This window comes from Lytechinus variegatus, chromosome 7, assembly GCF_018143015.1.
Source record: "Lytechinus variegatus isolate NC3 chromosome 7, Lvar_3.0, whole genome shotgun sequence".
Lineage (NCBI taxonomy): Eukaryota > Metazoa > Echinodermata > Echinoidea > Temnopleuroida > Toxopneustidae > Lytechinus > Lytechinus variegatus.
This window is the reverse complement of record NC_054746.1, coordinates 20635483-20654596: the sequence shown is the minus strand read 5'-3', so window position 1 is coordinate 20654596 and position 19114 is coordinate 20635483. Positions and strand designations below refer to the sequence as shown.

The window sequence follows — 19114 nt, the reverse complement described above, 5'->3', positions numbered from 1 at the left end:
GAATAGATGAAGTCTTTTGAGTATTGCCAAAAAGTATAATAGAGTGGGGGAATAGAAAACAACATCGCTTTTCACTGTGTATGCACAACCCAAGGCCAAAAATGGACGCCATTGTGGTGCTTTACGATACTTGAGATTGGAAGCCATCGACATTAAGTTTCTACGACATATATATAAAAGTTTTCCAGTGATGGTCCAAGAGTGGTAACTTTGATTATATCCGCCAAGATATACCCCCTCCCACCTTGCTCCTCACGTGCTACACAGTTTGGTATATCCCGCATTCACAAAAGTTCTTTAAAAATACTTAGTAAAAATAAAATAATGATTTTGCCTTAATATGCCCACAATGTATTCACAACATAACTTCCGCTGATAATGTGTGCGCGCAAAAAGTTGTACCAAACTTTTAAACTAATAAATAGTTTGGTGAAATTTGTTTACGTACCTAAGCGAATGGAAGATGTCAAAGATCCCCGGCAGCACTGCATAATGGTTTCCAAAATGTTGGCATCATCGGAAAAGTGGCTTTGCGAGCCCCCACTCATATTGCACAAGATGGGATGGGCTTATCCCTCGGTATTATGATCCTCGCTAAACCGCGACATTCCTTTTAACTGCTCAGCTATAGGCCGCCCCAGCACTAATTACACAAAGCACCCATTTTCATTTCTCTTCAAATCGACTCTTTTTTTCTGCTTGTGTGAAGCGAAGCGAGTCTTGTGAAGCACAACGTGAATTGAAAGTTTGATTGTGTCTAAGTCCAGACTCACCATGCATAGGACCTTCAGTGGTTAAATTTACCCCCCCCCCCCTTCTTCTTTATCTATACACCCTATAAGCCATTGTGGTGGACCTCAGTAATCCCCGGATAAATTATACTAAGGAATGGTGATGAAAATAGGATATTATTTACCTCCTTCTGCGCTCAATCCTGCTCCCAGTCCGACGCCCACGCCCACTCCAGCCCCGGCACCAGCTGATGTGTCGATATCCATGTCGATGTTGGGCTTCTCGGCTTCCACACTGACATGTGCGCCCGCTTCGGCTCCGCGTCCTCCTCGTCGCTTACTTCGTCGTTCCCGGCCCGATCGACGAAATGAGTTCCGAAGAACACGGTTGAAACTTAGCTTTCTCTTCTTCTTAGCAGGCTCCCCCGCCGCCACATCGGCATCCACAGAGGCTGACGCCGATGCCTCGACCGAAAAACTTGCCGAGGCTTTATTCCCCATGCTGCTCGCTCGAGTGATCCAAACTAATTACAGCATGTATAGTTTGTCGAGTTACTCGTCTGGTTAGCAGTTGTTTTGTCACACGTTGATGCTGGTTCAAGTTTAGTGTCCAAGCACTGGGTAAAGTCTCGATTAGGTTGATGAAGATCCACGGGCTCGAGTGCGATCAGGAGTGGATGGACGATGCTGTGTATTTACAGCCCTTGAAGACCTGTAGGATTTCAATGCAGAGAAGAAAACGAGATAAGGATTGAATGCGGGGGTGTGCGGGGAGAGGCTTTGCTTGTATTCACAAACCATAGACTTTTTATGCGCAGACAATACCCTTCGTACAAACTCTTTTTTTCGAAGGGGCTTTTGACAATGTATTTTCAATGCAGAATGATTGGTGCGGAGCGGGCGACCTCGCTGTAGTCAACCGCTATTCAATAGCGAGGGCAATAAAAATCAGATTAAAATGTATCTAAATGACTGTAACTATTAATCAGAACTATATATTCAAATACCACCACAAATCAAAATGAAATAATTCGCAAGATTTAATCGATGCATTCCAAATGTTGCACCATCATCATGTACATGACCAAATAAAAGCTATAAAATAACAATCGGCGAGACTACTCAACATCCTCACCACTAAATACTTGATTCGACGTCCATCAAAAAACGAAATCAGCATCGAGAGCGATCAAAAGAGCAAAACATCCTCAATTGACCGACATTCTCATGGAACATCCTGACACATTATCCAGTGGAAGCCTATCCGAGCAGAGACATGAAGCACACGCTATATACCCACAGCACTTCCTTATGTACTAAACTTGAAGCCCGACACTAAATCAAACACCATCCAACACGAATGAAAGAGTGAGAGAATAGAGGCAAACTAAAGAGAGACAAGAAAAGCTGCGATGACTTGCCTTTGTTTACTTAATAGAACAAAACCCACCTCGGAGTTGTGGACACATGAGACTGTACGTCTTTTAATGGCCATGCCAGACGAGACACCATTGGTACAATGAATGATGATAATGAAAGAATCATCATAAGAAAGCAAACTGTAGCCTTGTGCAAGAATCTATTAACACTCTTGAGCGCGATTATTACCAGAGAACGTAAGGCTATAATAATACAGGAACAATACTGTCCACGAACTCTCAAGCCTTTCCAATACAGCAATAAATACGCACATTAATTTAAAAGTATTTAAGACTTTTTGAACTTATGAAAGAAATAATCAATCTGTGCAGTTAATAAAAACCTATTTCATATTTTTGCCCGTCATGTTACGTTGTAGGACTATGTCATCAACATGTTGGATAGGTCCATGGGATTACGAAAAAAAAATATTCAACCTTCCATGGCAATTTTATAAAGTTTGGATAGGGGCTCCATACGACTCTAAATCATCGTACATTGCTTTCTTACCAGACTGGACTACCAGGTCAAATGGTTTTGTGATGAAAAGAGGAGAGAGAAATCTGGCCATATCGCCTACCCTTCAGTGTGCACAGCGCACGGCAATGACCTAGCTCCAGAGAACTACTATTCATCGATTCGTCACCATGGTAACGGGTGGAACCCGAGTACAGCGTGGGATCGCAACAGGGAGAGATGGATGGAGAGGAGAGGGAAGAGGAGACTGGGTGGGGTGGGAGAAGTAAAGATACCGATGTTTGGGTATACCATTTTTCAACATGTGGATAGTTGGTTTTGCAGTTCTTAACATAAATGAAATGTACTGATGGCACTAGTACTGGGCCCCGTCTTACAAAGAGTTACGATTGATCCTATCAATCGTAACTCTATGGGAATCCACCAAGGTCATATTTTTTCTACAGGAATTTGCACAATGTCTTTTGAATTTTCAAGAAAACAAAGAATGCATGAATATACATCATAGCTTGAAAATATTTTGAACGAACATGTATAATAGATGTTGACGTTGCTGGCCGTCCATAGTTGCCATTGATCGGATCAATCGTAACTCTTTGTAAGACGGGACCCTGGTCTCCTAATTCCCTTACACATTCATCATCCCCACATTGTCTTCATAACCATCCGTACAACATCTTCACATCATAACATCCACACAATGTCCCTTCAGCATTTCCACATCTTTTCTTCACCATCACGTACGCACCTCTCCTCATCACCATTCATGCATCTCCAAAAGTATCGGCATCAGCACCACGACCCAAGAACGTTATCAAACAGTTTCCACACTGTTCATGCACCTCTCTCTCTCTCTCTCTCTCTCTCTCTCTATATATATATATATACCAACATGACATGGCTGTCGATCTCGATTGGTCTCGTTGTTCATAAGTGACATCATTTCCAATCGTTAAAACAAAATTTTACATGGACCCCAACAGGCCCTAAACCGTGTAAACATTGTGATATACAGAATAAATATTTACAAACGTCTAACAACTCCGTAAATTTACAGCTCGTTTAATAGGCTGATGCAACACCGCGTTGACCGTTATCTCTTGTAATTTGACCTAATCTAATCTACAAATTTGATAATCGAACCAACACTTTCATGAATTATCCCATTTTCGATTTTTTTTTACATTTTGAAGGAAAGGGCATGGAAATATGTTAAGATGAATGAAACATGCATTACACAGCTCTAGCGGAAAATTTACACGTGTGAATTGCACCAATCTGGAGCTTATACCATGTTGAACATGGCCTTCTTGTTAGTTGCTCGAAGCACCTCCATTAAATTGTAATGGTCGAGACTACAGAAATGGAGGAGCAAGAATCATGGGCAAACACTCCGGGGTTAGAGGTCATCTTGCTTTGTTCGAATTATGTCGTTATTTGATCACGAACATGGACTGGTTTGTCAAAAGATCTTAAGTTGAAATGAGCCGTGACACTGAGCTGAAATTGAGATGGAGATGTGTTTTAAACACGTGTGATGATATTTCATAGTGATGTGGTGTTAATTTGTAAAATTATCATAAATGTGTTGGTGTGTCAGTCTCTTTCACCCCTCCCTTTTTACGGTAATCATTGTCAGTTACCATCAAGAGACTTATATCTTAGATATCGTCGACCAATAAAGCTAACAAAATTCGTTATTTACTGTTTTATATTGATCATGATTGTTTATGCAATAACTACAGAAATTAGACTAGACACTGATGCAGGGTACACAGCTCCAGCTTCGTAATGAAAATGACGTCTGCAGAAAGATAGACAGGAATACACACACACACATATATATAAAGAGATGAGAAAGTGACTGACAGTGGAGAGACCCATAGATACAATGATACGAACACTTTTCCCCAATATATTGGAAAGTGGTATATCGGCAATAGCTCTCGGTCAGATATTCAGGCTTATTTCTCTTCCGTATTTCATATTACCTTCACGAGGAGCTACATCCATTCATGTTATTTGTTCTCATGGAGATGGGGAATCCACCCACTTTACTGCCTCAAACCCAAATCAATTCGAAGGTATCTCGTGTCACAAGAGACCGATTTGTCAGTAAGCCCACCTTAATCGGAGAGACGTGCCGATTTGCCGAGCGTTCACCGACTGAAAACGGCGATCTAAAGAATTGCCATCTTAACAACTCTTCATTCATGTTTGCTCGTAAATAGGAGAATGTTTTTCCGTATGTGTGTAAAAAAAAATACAAAAGCGGTTTGAAAAATAATTGTGCTCCTTTTAATATTTTTGAATAATCTTAGAATTGAAAAAAAAAACTACACCTAATGACATTCCAATGTGGTGTTTACAAGATTTATCCAACTACAACTATCATGACTATCCGTTTGTCCAGATAAACATACCCATGTTCCATTGGTGGTCCTCTTGAATCCATGTGTCAATAGGCTGTGGTATATAAACAAGGTTTTTTACGGCCACATATTTATTTCATTTTGCTATCCTCAAATATTTGATTTCATATGATTTGGTTCGGAGCGTGGGGTTAGAAGGTAAGTTTACTTTGCTACCATTTCCTGCCATGAGGCTATTGCCAAACTGTTTCCTCAAAATTTTGGCGTGGGCGAGCTGATTACACATTTTTTTTCCTTTTAAATAAACTCATCTCACCACTATCTTATACCTAGTTATTGAGTTGCATATCGATTAAAAGAACAACACTTCTCGATGAAGACAGAATCTTACCCCTTGTGCTTTTAATAGCCTATCCTTATTTTCGTTAAAAAAAACACCCAACATGCCTATACAACACATTTAGATAATGTGATCATGCCCTTCTCTCAAACCCCTCAGACAATCAAAAGAAATCATTTGTTTATAAGACGTATAATAGGGAACATGACTCCATTTCTTTCTAGGTTTTTTTTTTCCTTTTGACATAAACCTCGAAATTTAGCATTTGCCTTTATTTTTAAATGAATCTTTTGGAATCGATATTTCTTTTGACAATCATTGCAAAATTATGAACTATGGGATATATTCTAGAGATAGGCGTGGCATTTTATTTAAAAGGAATGCTACCTACAAAGGTCTGGAAGTGAAAGTTGTATTCGAGGTCACGGAAACAATGTCAGGGTGACGAATCTGTTCCCCAAGCTCACTACATGAGCTGGTTTTTCTCATGTTTTCTTTCTCGACGTCCACCACCACCCCTCCTCCCCTCCCTCCTGAAACAAAAAGAAAGGAACGGAAAATCTAATATGAAACAGTAGGAGATATTATAGACCATGGCGTGGGGAAAACAACTGCTAAAGAAAACCTTTCAGTTTCACCCAGAATATACTGAGACACAACATTGCTTCAAATATCAAAACATGTCTCCCAACTCTCAAAGACAAAGTTGCCCATTCTCATTATTAAACTTGTAAACTTAATGCATTGTATTGTGATAAACTTTTTGTGGGTATTGAGACACTGATAGCAATAAACTTGGTGGAAGCACTGCTTTGTCCAAAAAGCAAGATGTGCAATATGTACAAAACAGTTGGTTAAAAGAAACATGCATGTTTGTTGGGTAAAATATAAAAATGTGTGTGGGTAACTTATCACGTGCTAACCATTGTATGGAATTGACAGCGTCCATGTTTTACCCAACCAACATTCATGTACCCTTCTTAACCATTACAATACTGTGTAAAGTGGGAAGAGAGAGTGGCGAGTTGTACATTGTGATAGTCATACACACCTCACATATGAATGAGAATGGAAATGATCATAGGGGCATCGTAGTTCCATGAAATCGAAAAAGAAATACGTATTCCTCTTGATATCAAAGTGAAAACTTTTTGTATTGCAACAACTGGTAGTACAATGTTTTTGTCATTACCCAATCTCATTTTGTCCTTGGATATATGATACAAACTTTGCAGAAGCTTTGTTTTTACTTTAAATCCTAAACATGGAATCGATCTCCCCAATCCTGACAAACACACAAATGTAAATATTTAGATTCTATGTACCTCCAATGATGTCAGATTTCATCCTACTATTTCTAGGTCTCATTGCGAGATGACGTTTACAATACCGTTTAACCAATGCATAGTGACAAGCATTATTACGGACACGCATATGGCTGACTTTCCTTGATTAATCACCATAAAATCATCCTAAATAGAATTAAAATAGATATGAGCTTAAATGAAACTATAAACACTCTTAATAGCTAACGACCTCCCTGTAATGCAACAACATTGAAATAGAATACACACTTTTCGCTCTATGAGTATATTTAAAAAACAGTATGGGATCATATTTGAAATTAAGATAAATTAGGATATATAGCGTTGTATCACATTTAAGACAGTAAAAAAAGAAGATCATTTACATTACGAAATAAACCACCTTTCGAAAACCGTTTAAGCATCTTCACATCCTCAGATATTTGATAATAATTCAATAGATAATATTCAACTAGAAATTATAATAGGAAAGTTATGTTCTTTAGCAATATTTGCTAACTGTAAATATAAGATATGTTAAGTATTAGTAATAATTGTACCCATCACTCCCATTTACTTTCAATAGCTGTTCGCCAATCTGGGACACACTGCCTCAAATCATACGCATTGCATCCCATTACAAGAGACAACACTTATGTAAGCAAGCAAATAACATTTTTAGAGAAGCTCATGAATGGACTTAAATCTCCTCTGGAGCTTCTCATCAAAAGACGACCTTCGCCATTCGACGAAATCTTCTCTCCCGACAGCGTATTATCGGACACAGTCCTTCGATTTGATAGCGATTTTCTTTCGTCAAGACTCGAGACAAAGACACAGAATTCCTTTATATTTCTAAATTTCTATCAAATGCAAATACATCTGATGCTCCCGATTCAGCCATATTTTTGCTCACATTTTTTCAGAGATGCTATGATTGTGACCTTGCAGCTTCGTGATCACGTGACACATGCTACAGTCATTACCGTGAGCCGATTACACGCCATATGTGTACAAGCAGAAGTGCACGAAGTGTGTTTTTATGACACAGCGTAACGAGACAGCAAATCGTAGAAAGTCAGACAAAACAAGGCCAAATGATAAAATGAATATGAAGGGTAATATAAGAATGATATTCACCCATGAAAAAGAATTGTTTCGTCATCAATCATTGTTTCATTTGAATACTATTCAAAGTTGATGATAGACGTGATAGAAGACAAAATGGAGAAGGTTTCTTGAAGTTGGAGGAAGACAAAGAACATTGCGGGACTTTTAACCTCATATCCTCGTAATTTCATGAAACGCAACAATGCTAAGTGTCTATTTTACTGTATTAACCGGGAACTCATCTTCTCAACTGGAGTTTACCTTCAACAAAGGTCATAATTAGGATTTACCTAACATTTTAAATGATTTTTTTTCTTACAAACTTTGTTTTATAAGAACTCTAGTCAACCTATTTCACTACAAGCCCAGAATAGTGAATACACGATTTCACAGTAGGTCTAACTCCACTCCCTTATTTACTCACTGTGTTTTTCCTTTTCCAAACCCTCAATTATAATGGAAGTACATGAGTTATTGAAGAGGCAAGTAATACAATCAGTTTATTGACATAATGCTCAGGATAAAAAAATTATAATGTTCCATTGCGCATAATTATAATCACGCTTCAGTCATTACAAAATCCCGTATTCTTTAAAAAATAGAATGACGGAAAGCTTTCAAAATGGACTGGTATAGTTGAAAAACTGAGTGTGGAAGCAAAACATGCTCTTTTTTATGTTGAGAAACATGCATGGAAGAGGTGTGATCGAAATAATTGAGTGTAAGAAATATGGAGGAAGGAATAGAAGAGTGAGGGACATTGACGGAAAGAGACAGAAATAGATAGAAACAGACAGAGACATGGCGAAGGGGTGGGAAATGAAGGAGGAAAGGTATTAATCATGTTAATGAACAAATGAAGTACTCCAAGATAATGATGCTAGAGAATTACATAGCAATTATATGTATGGTTCTTAAAAGAGCAACACATGCACACTTAGCCAAATATCAACATCATTTATGTTCATGATGTTTTATAAAGTAAATGATTTCCATTAGAAATCACAGAGTTCAGCATTTTACAAATTGAATCCAAGATTAAATCACTTGGTGTAACAAAAGGGAAAAAAGTTTCAACGTGATATTGTTTTGGTTGAATAGCTTCGAATTCGTCTGGAATCCGTATTGCAAATACAATTAATATTTTGAACAAAAGCCATGGTTACGTGCATTGAAGAGTGGGGTGGAGGTATTAATCTATTACGCACGAGTCAATTTAAAATAGCTAACAATGATTAGTCACCGTCCATGCCTCATTGCTTCTCATAATTTTGATATATTCTCATGAGGAAATGATTATTTAAAATCTGACATTCGAGTATAGATCTAACGAGGTTCTTGGTGCATTTTAAAGTGATATTGCACCGAAAAGGAAAACATTGTCCCCAAAAGAAAATTTAATTTTAGTAGCTTACATTTGAAATAAATATACTGCTGAAGTTCTTGCGCGAGTTTATCCAAATTGAAAAACCAGAATACTGATGATATTCTGAACCTTTATTAAACGCGGTTATAGTACACCATACACGCACACACACACACACACACACACACACAACTTCAGAAATTAATCTTCCTATGATACAATTACGCATTGATATATATTTCTTTTACTATACGTGTTTCCACTTTTTCTAATTATTTGACAAAAGCTTATCCTATTAAACTTCCTGTACAAAACTACTCAGCCAAAACAAGTGGTTTTTCGCTTCTAGTCTATTGTGTTGTGGAAACCTTTGTGCTGATACAAACTTGATCCAAAATAAAGATTTTGCCCCAATGTAACAAAATATGAAATAATGTACTATCCTATTGCTGAAAGTGTTAATTTTCAATCTCATGTTGGGGTGAGAGTTCATCATCATTCCTGCATCGAGTTATTAGCATATTCTTGACCCTCCCACCCCAGTAGATTTTCAGAAATGTCAGATATCAGCCATAATTTTGTCATCATTTAGTCTCTGTTGTTTTCTAAATTTATAGGGAAAAAATCTGTGATTTCGGGCTCTATTAAGAATTCTTATTAATTTCTCAGCTGTATTCCTCTTGTAACTAACATCCATTTTCTTATGTCTACACACCAATTAGATAGATGAATATTTTCAATGAACTTGCCACCCTCTTTTACTGCCCCTCTTCTACTTTGTGTGCGGGTGTGTGGGTGCGTTATTTTCCTACATCTTTTCCTCTCTACCTAGTCCTGCCCTAATACTGATACCCCCTCCCTCTCCTTCACTTGCTGTCCTTTTTATCATGTAAAATCCACGTTAAATGCAATCTAATACGACTCATTATTAATTTCGATAAGTATGTAAAGGCCAGATCTGCTGAAGATCTGAAAACATTGTAAATCCTTTTTGGTAAGTGATATTTGACTATGTTCTTAATCCACAGCGAACTGTTGCAGGAGTCGTAAACTCAAACGGTTTTGGTTTTCAGTTTCAGTTTTGGTTTTATGCTTTGATAATTTCTTTATAGCTTTTCTGTCATTACATCATCCAAACCACACCCCCTTACACTTCAATGTTCCTTAACAATTAATAAGAACTGTATTAAAAAGGGACACACACACACAATTATTTCGAAATCATTCGGATGAGCCGCAAAAAATATCTTCATTGTCAACATTTTGATACGTAAAATTACACAAATCACAATGGTAAAATACTTGGTATAAATAAAGGAAAATGGTCCTCTGAAATATTTTTTTTTCAAAAAGGGAAATAAATTTTCACTACGAGTAAGCGTTCTTGAAATATCTGAAACGCACATTTGAAAAAAAAAACACAAAAAACAACACCTGAACCATTGTCGAAATATACACACACACACACATACACACACGACGTGTAACAACATGAATGTATACATCTTTGCACATACAAGAGTTTCACAATCTCTTCCGCAAATAACCCCTTCGACAGTTAACTTGCACGGAAAAGTCTAGACTAGACACTCACCAAAAGACGTCACAATTTTCCGGAAAAGGTATCATTCGATCACCAATACGAACTGGATAACGTTACGGAATAAATCTTTCAATCGCTGACACGACCACGGGTTCGATGACAACCAGATCGAAAGCAAGCTCGTAAACTAGAACTTTCTCACTTTTGCGTGTGGATCGCCGTGGAGAAATTTAGGCGAATGCCAACGCAACAATACAAAAGTGACAGGACTCTTGGCTTTATTCCGATCCGCCGAGGCATATCCATAGTTATTTAGATCCAGCTCTCAAACTCGCTGAAGTCCCAGTGTTTTTTATTCATCTTCACGCTCCACGCTTCGGGTTGAAAAGGCTGAGAACTTTTGAGTATTTTTTTCCTCTTTTGACTCTACACCTAGACAAATGATTAAACTGCCCCCGTTCCGATGCTCCAAACCTCCCTATTATCCATTTGTCGGGGATGAAAGTCTTCCATACCACAAAGTTAATCCCCATTCTCTAGCATTATACTGTCATGTACTTAAAGTCATAGAAAAGGTATATTTTACTCTAAAAATCCACATTCCAAACATATCTTCACTTTGTCAACTTTTTCTTCCAATTTAAAAACCACATGACAGAGTTGACTTTGCGTGTTTACAAACAAAAAGATAGAAGTCACTGAATGATTGAAATCTTAACGTAGTTTTGCATCTTTTGGTCTAATTTGGATTAAATTTGGCGTAAGTTAGTTTATCTTTGGTCCCTCACCTTTCGATTCTATACGTAACCTGACCATATTCTTTTTTGAAAACCCAAACTACCATGCCAAAGTATTCGATTCGATTCAAAAGAAGTTCCAACAGGTGTGGTAATTACAACAATAAAAAAATGATGAAATTCTTTGGCAGTCTTCTATTATCATGATTATTCGATCACGTTCAAACTACAACCAGATCTATATAGTACAGTGCTCCTCTGGAATATATATAATTGTCGAGACTTATGTCAGAAACGTAGAGTCAAACAAGTTAAGAAAGTAGGATACTAGAAAAAAAAAATTGGGCAACATTTTTTACATAACGTTTTCACATTTAAATGAAAATGAAATAACTTTATAGAACCGGCTCTTCCTGAAAACGAATCGGAGAAAAGTAAGTACAATGATTTTTAAGTACACGGTATTCACCACGATAACCGTATGAGTCAATTTCATGAGAGTTAAATCACACGATCAATATTTACTTATACTTTATAAGTACGTTATATGCAAACAATATCCAACCAATAAAATGCGCATTATGATCTCTTCCTGCCATCAGCAGTAGTGAAGAATAAACACCTGATAACATTTCCAGCCAAACTTAATATTCGAAACCTTACCCTTTTTAAACTTCGTACAAATTGTGTTCCTCTTTTTCAAACTTGTTGATGTCGTATTCATTCTATAAGCTTTTGTTTTATTCCATTGATCACAGAGCGGTAGGTTGGCTAGAATTACACTCTATTAATCACTTTGATATGTGGAAGGGTGGTTGGTGTAATAATTATAATAGTAAAAACGATAATTATGAATTAATTACAATAAAACAGTGATGATAATAATAATAACTTTCATAATAAGAAGAATAATAAAAATACTTCTTACTTCCATTTTTTTCCTTCTAATTTTATTGAAAAATATTTTTGACGTTTTCTCTTAGTGTTTTTATTTCATTGCACAATTTGAAAGAAATGAAAAAATGGCCACAGATACTCTTAAATTATAAGTTGGGATTACTTCAATCAAGTATACCTACTGCTTTACTACCTACTTCATTAATAATATTTTCTCAGAATGAAAAAAAAAACATGAATTAGAAATTCGTGCTTGATCTGCACTTATTATTTGCGGGGTTTTCTTAATTACCTCTGGAATTCATGACATAGAACAAACATTTTTAGTAATCACGAATGTTTGACATGTTGATTGTGTAAAACCATAACCAGAACAGAAATATGCGAACGATTTATTCACCTTGTATAAAAAAAACCCACTAGTATTCTGCCTATTGTTGAAAGTCATGATAAAATATTTGACCGATTTGGGGACAAATCACAAGGGATTGATATCGGATATTGCGAAATAATTTCTACGATAGATTTCCGGAAGTGTATTGCCAACATATTTTCCGAATAATAATCTTATTAAGTTAATTCAGTTTATTAAGTTAAGTTAGTTTCTCTTTGCGGCTCTTATGATATGAATAGATCTGTGTATACTTTATATTTGATCGCGAATTATTTCTAAATCAAAACAATACAGTTATGCAGGGAATCTATTTTAATATTTTAAGAATATTTATATATCTCTCTCTCTTTCAAGACAAAATTCAGAATTATGTCACTCCCATCATACCTAAGTCTCCACAGATCCTATCAGTGTGATGTAAATTGATACAGAATTTCCATGCGACGAAACAAATTTAGCCTAAGTTCCAAAGCAGGGTTATATTTCGGTGGCATATACAAACTTTTTTGATATAGATCTATAAAATCATCACTCCCTAGACCGTAAAATTAAAGATAAATGACATATTCAGAATGGTTAAAGAAGAGGATCGTGAAAATTCGGCGAAAATGGTCTTATGCAAGAATGGGTCACAATAGGCAATGGGTTACAAAACACTGAAATAACTTTCACTCAATAACTTAAATGGAGCTAAGCCGATTGAAGAAAAAATAATCTGTCTGCATGTTATTTTGCTATCTTCCTTTTATGAATATTCTAAGAATCATTTGAAATTAGATCTGTCTGTTCTAATAAAATTTGATCGCTCTGTCTCCATCCTCCACATCTCTTTATTCCAGTCTCGCCCACCCCCTTTCTCTCTATTTCTAATCTACCTGTGATTTTTTTGTGTTCTTTAATTATTTCATTATTATCTTGGGGCCAAATTAATGGCAATATATCACCATCCTTAATAAAATTATTATTGATCCCCTTTCCACGCATTAACAGTTAAACAAAATTCATACTATCATAGACATTATCAAACAAGTGTTACAAAATTGCTAACCAATACACTTTATTTTGTAACACACCTTTAAAGTGGTTCGAGACTCACGTAACCGGATGTTCCACGATATTTGTGAGTGCGAGAATATCAAATGACATGGAAACTGAGAATAATTCTGATGAGTATATTCCTGTCACTGTCTCAACATTTATACGAACTCCATCAAATCCATTGTAAGCCACAGTATACATCACGTTTACCACAGTGTGTGGTTGGCTTAGAATCTCGTCTAATGCCAGTATTACTTACATAAGTCCCTGTGACACTCCTTCACGGTCTGCTTTTCAAATTCAATATATTTGATAGGAGGACCTATCTGGTATATGATGTTAGACCCATCCTATTAAATATATTCCATGTTTTTTCTATCATTTAAGTGTTGGAACCTTGTAATATATACATTAGCATGTGTGCACATCACATTAAGATGTTTGGTCGGTAAAGGGGAGACGAATCGAATTAGAATACGAGCAAAATGAATAAGGGTTTACCTTCCTAAGTTAATTAGGTCGATGCATACAAATCCAATTTATATGGCGTATAAGACCATTAAGTGATGAGAATAGACTTGGATGCTATGAATCTGAGAGGAATGTTTACAAGCATAAACATGTCAATGCGTAGATTGATGCTCGTGACAGAATGAACACAACCCTTCACTCTGAAAATTGGAGCTCATTGTTTCTATAATCATATTGACGTCCATCCATTCACCATTACAAAACACATTTGTTATACGAAGTTTCCATCTTTTTCATACAACCAAGGGAAGTTTAACAGTGGGTATATATTCTACTAGGAAAGATTGAAAGGTAATGTTATCAAAGCACAATGTTGTTTTTGATCATTTTACTATTCAGTCATATTCAAAATTTTGATATAACACTGGCGTGTATAATTCATCACTCTGTGGTCAAAGAAACTTCGAACTTTATTTGATTAAATTCACACTTATACACGCAGGTTAAATGATTAGTCGTACAAAGTCAGCAAAGTGTCCATTCTGTAATTCTTAATTTGATGGCATTGATACTTAATTCAAATATTATGAATATGTATATCTGCTACTTTCTAGACGCTAGAGAAGTGTTCATGTGTTTACCATCCTTCCGCCAAATTTCTTCTTACGTAATTTCATATTTATTTTTTTAACGAAATTGCACCATTTTGGCTCTTTATCATTCTCCAATGACTGAGAGAACTTGATTAAACTTTGATAAAATGATTTTGAACCACCCTCCCCTTATAACAATGTTAGCCATATTTCAAACTCTCATTACTCATTTGGATAAGATGTAAGAAGATGTTGAAATTTCACGTCCTCGTGTGAAAAATTATCTCTCCCCCCGTGACAAACCCTAGAACTGAATTTAACAGTGTAAAAATAAGAACCATGCTCCGAATGGAATTGCAACGGAATCTGTTAACCTAGAAAGCAAATCGTAAAGAGTCACATGATATGAATAGCGTGATAAATTTCACAATAATTTCACCAAGCGAACTAAAATGGATCCTTAGATTTCATGTGAGTAAATTGTATGTACATTTTTCCCCTGAAAAATCACTGTAGCTCAGAAACATCGCATTTTTGTAAGGCTTGATTAGGACGATTAGATCAAACTTCAAAACGGGGCTAGCAGTTTAGCTATTTAATGAAATACCGCAAACGAGGACTCTTACTAACTTAATATTTTCTATCATTTTACATGAAATACAATCTAACTGCAAAGTTTTAAATTCAATAAAAAGGAACTTCACTAAATCATGATACTGCATTTTCCACGAGGAAGAAGCAAACCTACTCGACTACGTAATTTTTTGTCTTATATTCATTTGAATTCGTTCTTATATACTAGACAAAACAATCCATGCACACCAAATTATATAATAACAACATTAGCCAATTTTGTGCGACTATTTGATGAATAGGCACTAATGAAGGCGCCATAGCGGTACGCTGAATAACGTCACAATGTTGAACTGCGGTATGTCAGTGTGTTTCATTGAAAAGACACGTACTTCACTGTAAAAAGAAACGACCTGCTACTCCAGGCAAATTCGGTGTTATAATTCGTCCAACGGCGCGTATCAGCGATCACCATACAACATGGGAAGGACCGTGTCTAATTAAAACGGCTCACCTATAACAGTGAAATAAATTGTTTTCAACACCAGATACCCACACTCTGCCAACAAGTCTGATCATCAGGTATACAACGTGATGGTGGTTAATTTGTCAGTTAACACACAGCCGCCATGTTTTATAGTTGGTTTTTGAGGTTCTTAAATATAAAAAAAATGACTACAATTAAGCGTACACGGTTTGTTTTATAAGGATGATCTAGGTCCCGTAACACAAAGATTAGGAATTAATCGTACGCTTGATTTTCATAACTGATTGTACATTAAAATTAATGCAATCAATCGTAAAAAATGTTCTACGATCATTGCTAAGCTTTGTGTAACGGACCACTGATTATCATTTCTGAAAGTATTAAAAGAAAATACATCATTGCTCATCAATTAAATGCCAGCAAACAAAACAATAAAAACAAGAGGAAAGAAGTTGGGAACAGTCCGCATTAATGTACAAAATGATGAGTAATAGCTTGGAAATGGTGGCTGTCAATTTATCCACACTGTGTCAGCAGGGATTCAATGTACAGATACGTCAGCTTTCACAACAGTGACATAGTGTGGCATTGAAAAGGACATAGAATGGATGCCAGCTGGTGTGGCCAAAAATGCACGGGAAACGCCAAAAGTGTGGACACTGAGCACACACCATTTCCACATCATTGCTCTTATTACTGTGGCACTGATGTGGCAAAAGCGTATAAAGCAAAGCACAGTTTCATTATCTCGCCTCATTGCTTTCTGTCTGTTTTGCTTATGGAATACTTACAATGCATTTTTATTTTCGATTCCCTCTCGACCATGTATTATGTTTATCATTCGAGCTAAATTAATTCGAATGTTACTTTAGACACGTATTCTTAATCTAATTTGATAATCACAACATTCGTCTGTCCTTGCAAAATGGATGTTTGAAAGACACAAATCTGTAAAAAGCCTTCGCGGTTGCATTGTGGTAACATGCGTAAATCCTCGTACCTCAGACTGGCAACACAGCGCGTGGGGCATGGTTTCCTTCATCCTTTTTATTTTCAAGATATTATTTACATAATACTTTGAGCCTCAACATGGCAGTTTTTTGTTTGCTTTGAAATGGTGAATCACTGTATCTACTTGATCTGCGATGTTTTCCTCTTTAGAGACTGCATGATCCTTTTAAGTAAACAGAATATAGATTTGTTTTAAAAAAAGTTCAAACTAAATGTTTAACGAAACCTTGATTTTCAGACAAGGTTGTCTTTATCCAGATCTTCATTTCAAATGGCAGATTTCTAACCACATCTAAAACTCATAATATCAGTGCTCAGAAGACCCAGCCAAATCTAATAATATGCTTTTCATCACCATCATCTGCTGTGATCTTCAAAGGGCTCTGCAGCCTATTTCGAAGATATAGGTTGCAGAGCCTATATCCTCGAGATGTAGGCTACATGTGATATCGTTTGCAAACTGAAGTATCAAAATGATACATACATACTTTAAATCTACGAAATGTAATATATACATATATATACTAAAATAAATTCCTTAAAAAACAATTGCTTCATATATTCAATGTCATGATTTTGGTCTTAGCAGTCTATTAACTCTAGCTTCGTAAAACATTCAATACTCATGAAAATCAATCTGGATGGAGAAAATATTGTTATTCATTTTAATAACAATATCTATAAAAATATTAATGATTTTATTCAAAGGATATTCCAGTAGTAAGTGAACACAGCTGTAGAATCATTTTTCCCCTTTCTTTTTTGTTATTGCAAATGAGCAGAAGGCAGGTATCACCAAACAGGGTTATATTAATGTTCTATTACACAGTCATGGTAGTAGGAATTGTTTGCCAAGCTCCTGATTACCACATCACATCTCAGCATAATTAGCAATGTAACACACTTCGTGTGAATTTTCAGTCAAAGTCATCACGATAAAACCGTTTAAGTTGAAAAAAAAATCATCCTCACTTATCCTGCCAAACGTCATCTGGAAAGAAAAAGAGCAACCACGATTAATTTCAGGACTGCCAAGTATATGTTTATTTGGATTTGTCCAAGGAACGGCTGAAAATCGCATCCATCATCCAGATGGTAAGAAAAGGAAAACCATTCCATTACCATGGTAACCAACTGATGTGGCGTGCATGCTTGGGAAATAATGTACACTTTTTTGGAGACAAGGTAATCATACTCATGACTCAGCGTAGGCATATAATCCAGTGACGTAAATTGATGCTCATTAATACACGTCAAAACAAAATTGCCTTTGTTTTGCAATACGCTTATTTTCTGGTACATTTTGAAGGTGACATCTGTGTACATACAGATTCTATATTCTAAGCTCTTTATACTCACAGATTTAATATTTTATTTGAATAACCAATTTTCATTGGAATGCAATTCGATGATGCCTTGATTTGTAATTGGGTTCACCTGGTCATACCCCCCCCCCCCCTTCTTACCGCCACATTCTTATAAACTTCTTACCATTAATCTATCAGGATTTCATATAAACTAGATACATTCAGGAAATCACGTTTGGAAAATAAAATCAGCTTTCAAGATATTGTGTTGTATCATGGACCTATTACGAAGTCCATGGTTGTATGCAGTATTATTGGCAGGAGCACTCACTTCTAGTACATTAATGAGTCTTAAAGTTAATGAAATAGGCAGATATATTACAGTACGAGGAGCAAAAGCATCAAGGTCAATACCAACAAGTCAATTGAGATGAAAATATTACCTACAGTGTGCAATTACGCAACTTACCCACTACTTGATGCAAATAAATTCACAGAAAAGGGGTTTCCTCAAACCAGACTCCAATCAGAGACAATTACCATTTCACGTTCCTCACGCAAATACATGAGCGTCAATAGTTATGGCTTCGTGACAGCCAATGCGCACTGAATACACACCTTCACTTCATCTCCTCAAGTGCAAGGGCATCTCCGATCACGTTTTACACGCTTTATATCAATCATGATATGGCTTTGTGCTTGCTCTCCCAGTCATGTCGACCAAACACAGAAAAAAGGTCTAATTGTATCCTGATCTATTCAATATCTTGCTACACCATAATGATCTATCAAAATCAGTGCATCGTCACAATGGTATATTTTTTTTATCACCCTCATGGTTTTCCTTTGAGCGTGGAGAACGGTCACGGTTGTGTTGATATGCGACAATAATAACGCCTTCTCTCCGCGGGACGCGATCCACGTGACTTTTCTCAAACCCTGGA

At 36.4% G+C, this 19114-nt stretch overlaps 1 protein-coding gene across 50 annotated transcripts in view; it reads right to left on the bottom strand.

Moving 5' to 3' along the window:
• The window catches only part of LOC121418701 (neuroblast differentiation-associated protein AHNAK-like), a 61564-nt gene extending 42769 nt beyond the window's left edge, over nucleotides 1–18795 (bottom strand). For 41 of the 50 annotated variants that reach the window (XM_041612715.1, XM_041612719.1, XM_041612720.1 and 38 more), the window contains exons 1-2: nucleotides 10714–10901; nucleotides 917–1443 (exon numbers count right to left, since the gene is read on the bottom strand). In XM_041612715.1, the coding sequence (XP_041468649.1) occupies nucleotides 917–1232 (316 nt within the window). In that variant the 5' untranslated portion in view covers nucleotides 1233–1443; nucleotides 10714–10901. Of the gene's footprint in view, nucleotides 1–448; nucleotides 700–916; nucleotides 1444–1866; nucleotides 2046–10713; nucleotides 10903–18639 lie in introns of those variants that run through there. The other 9 variants (XM_041612761.1, XM_041612762.1, XM_041612765.1 and 6 more) reach the window with 5 other exon arrangements.
• Between the last annotated feature and the right edge of the window lie 319 nt (nucleotides 18796–19114).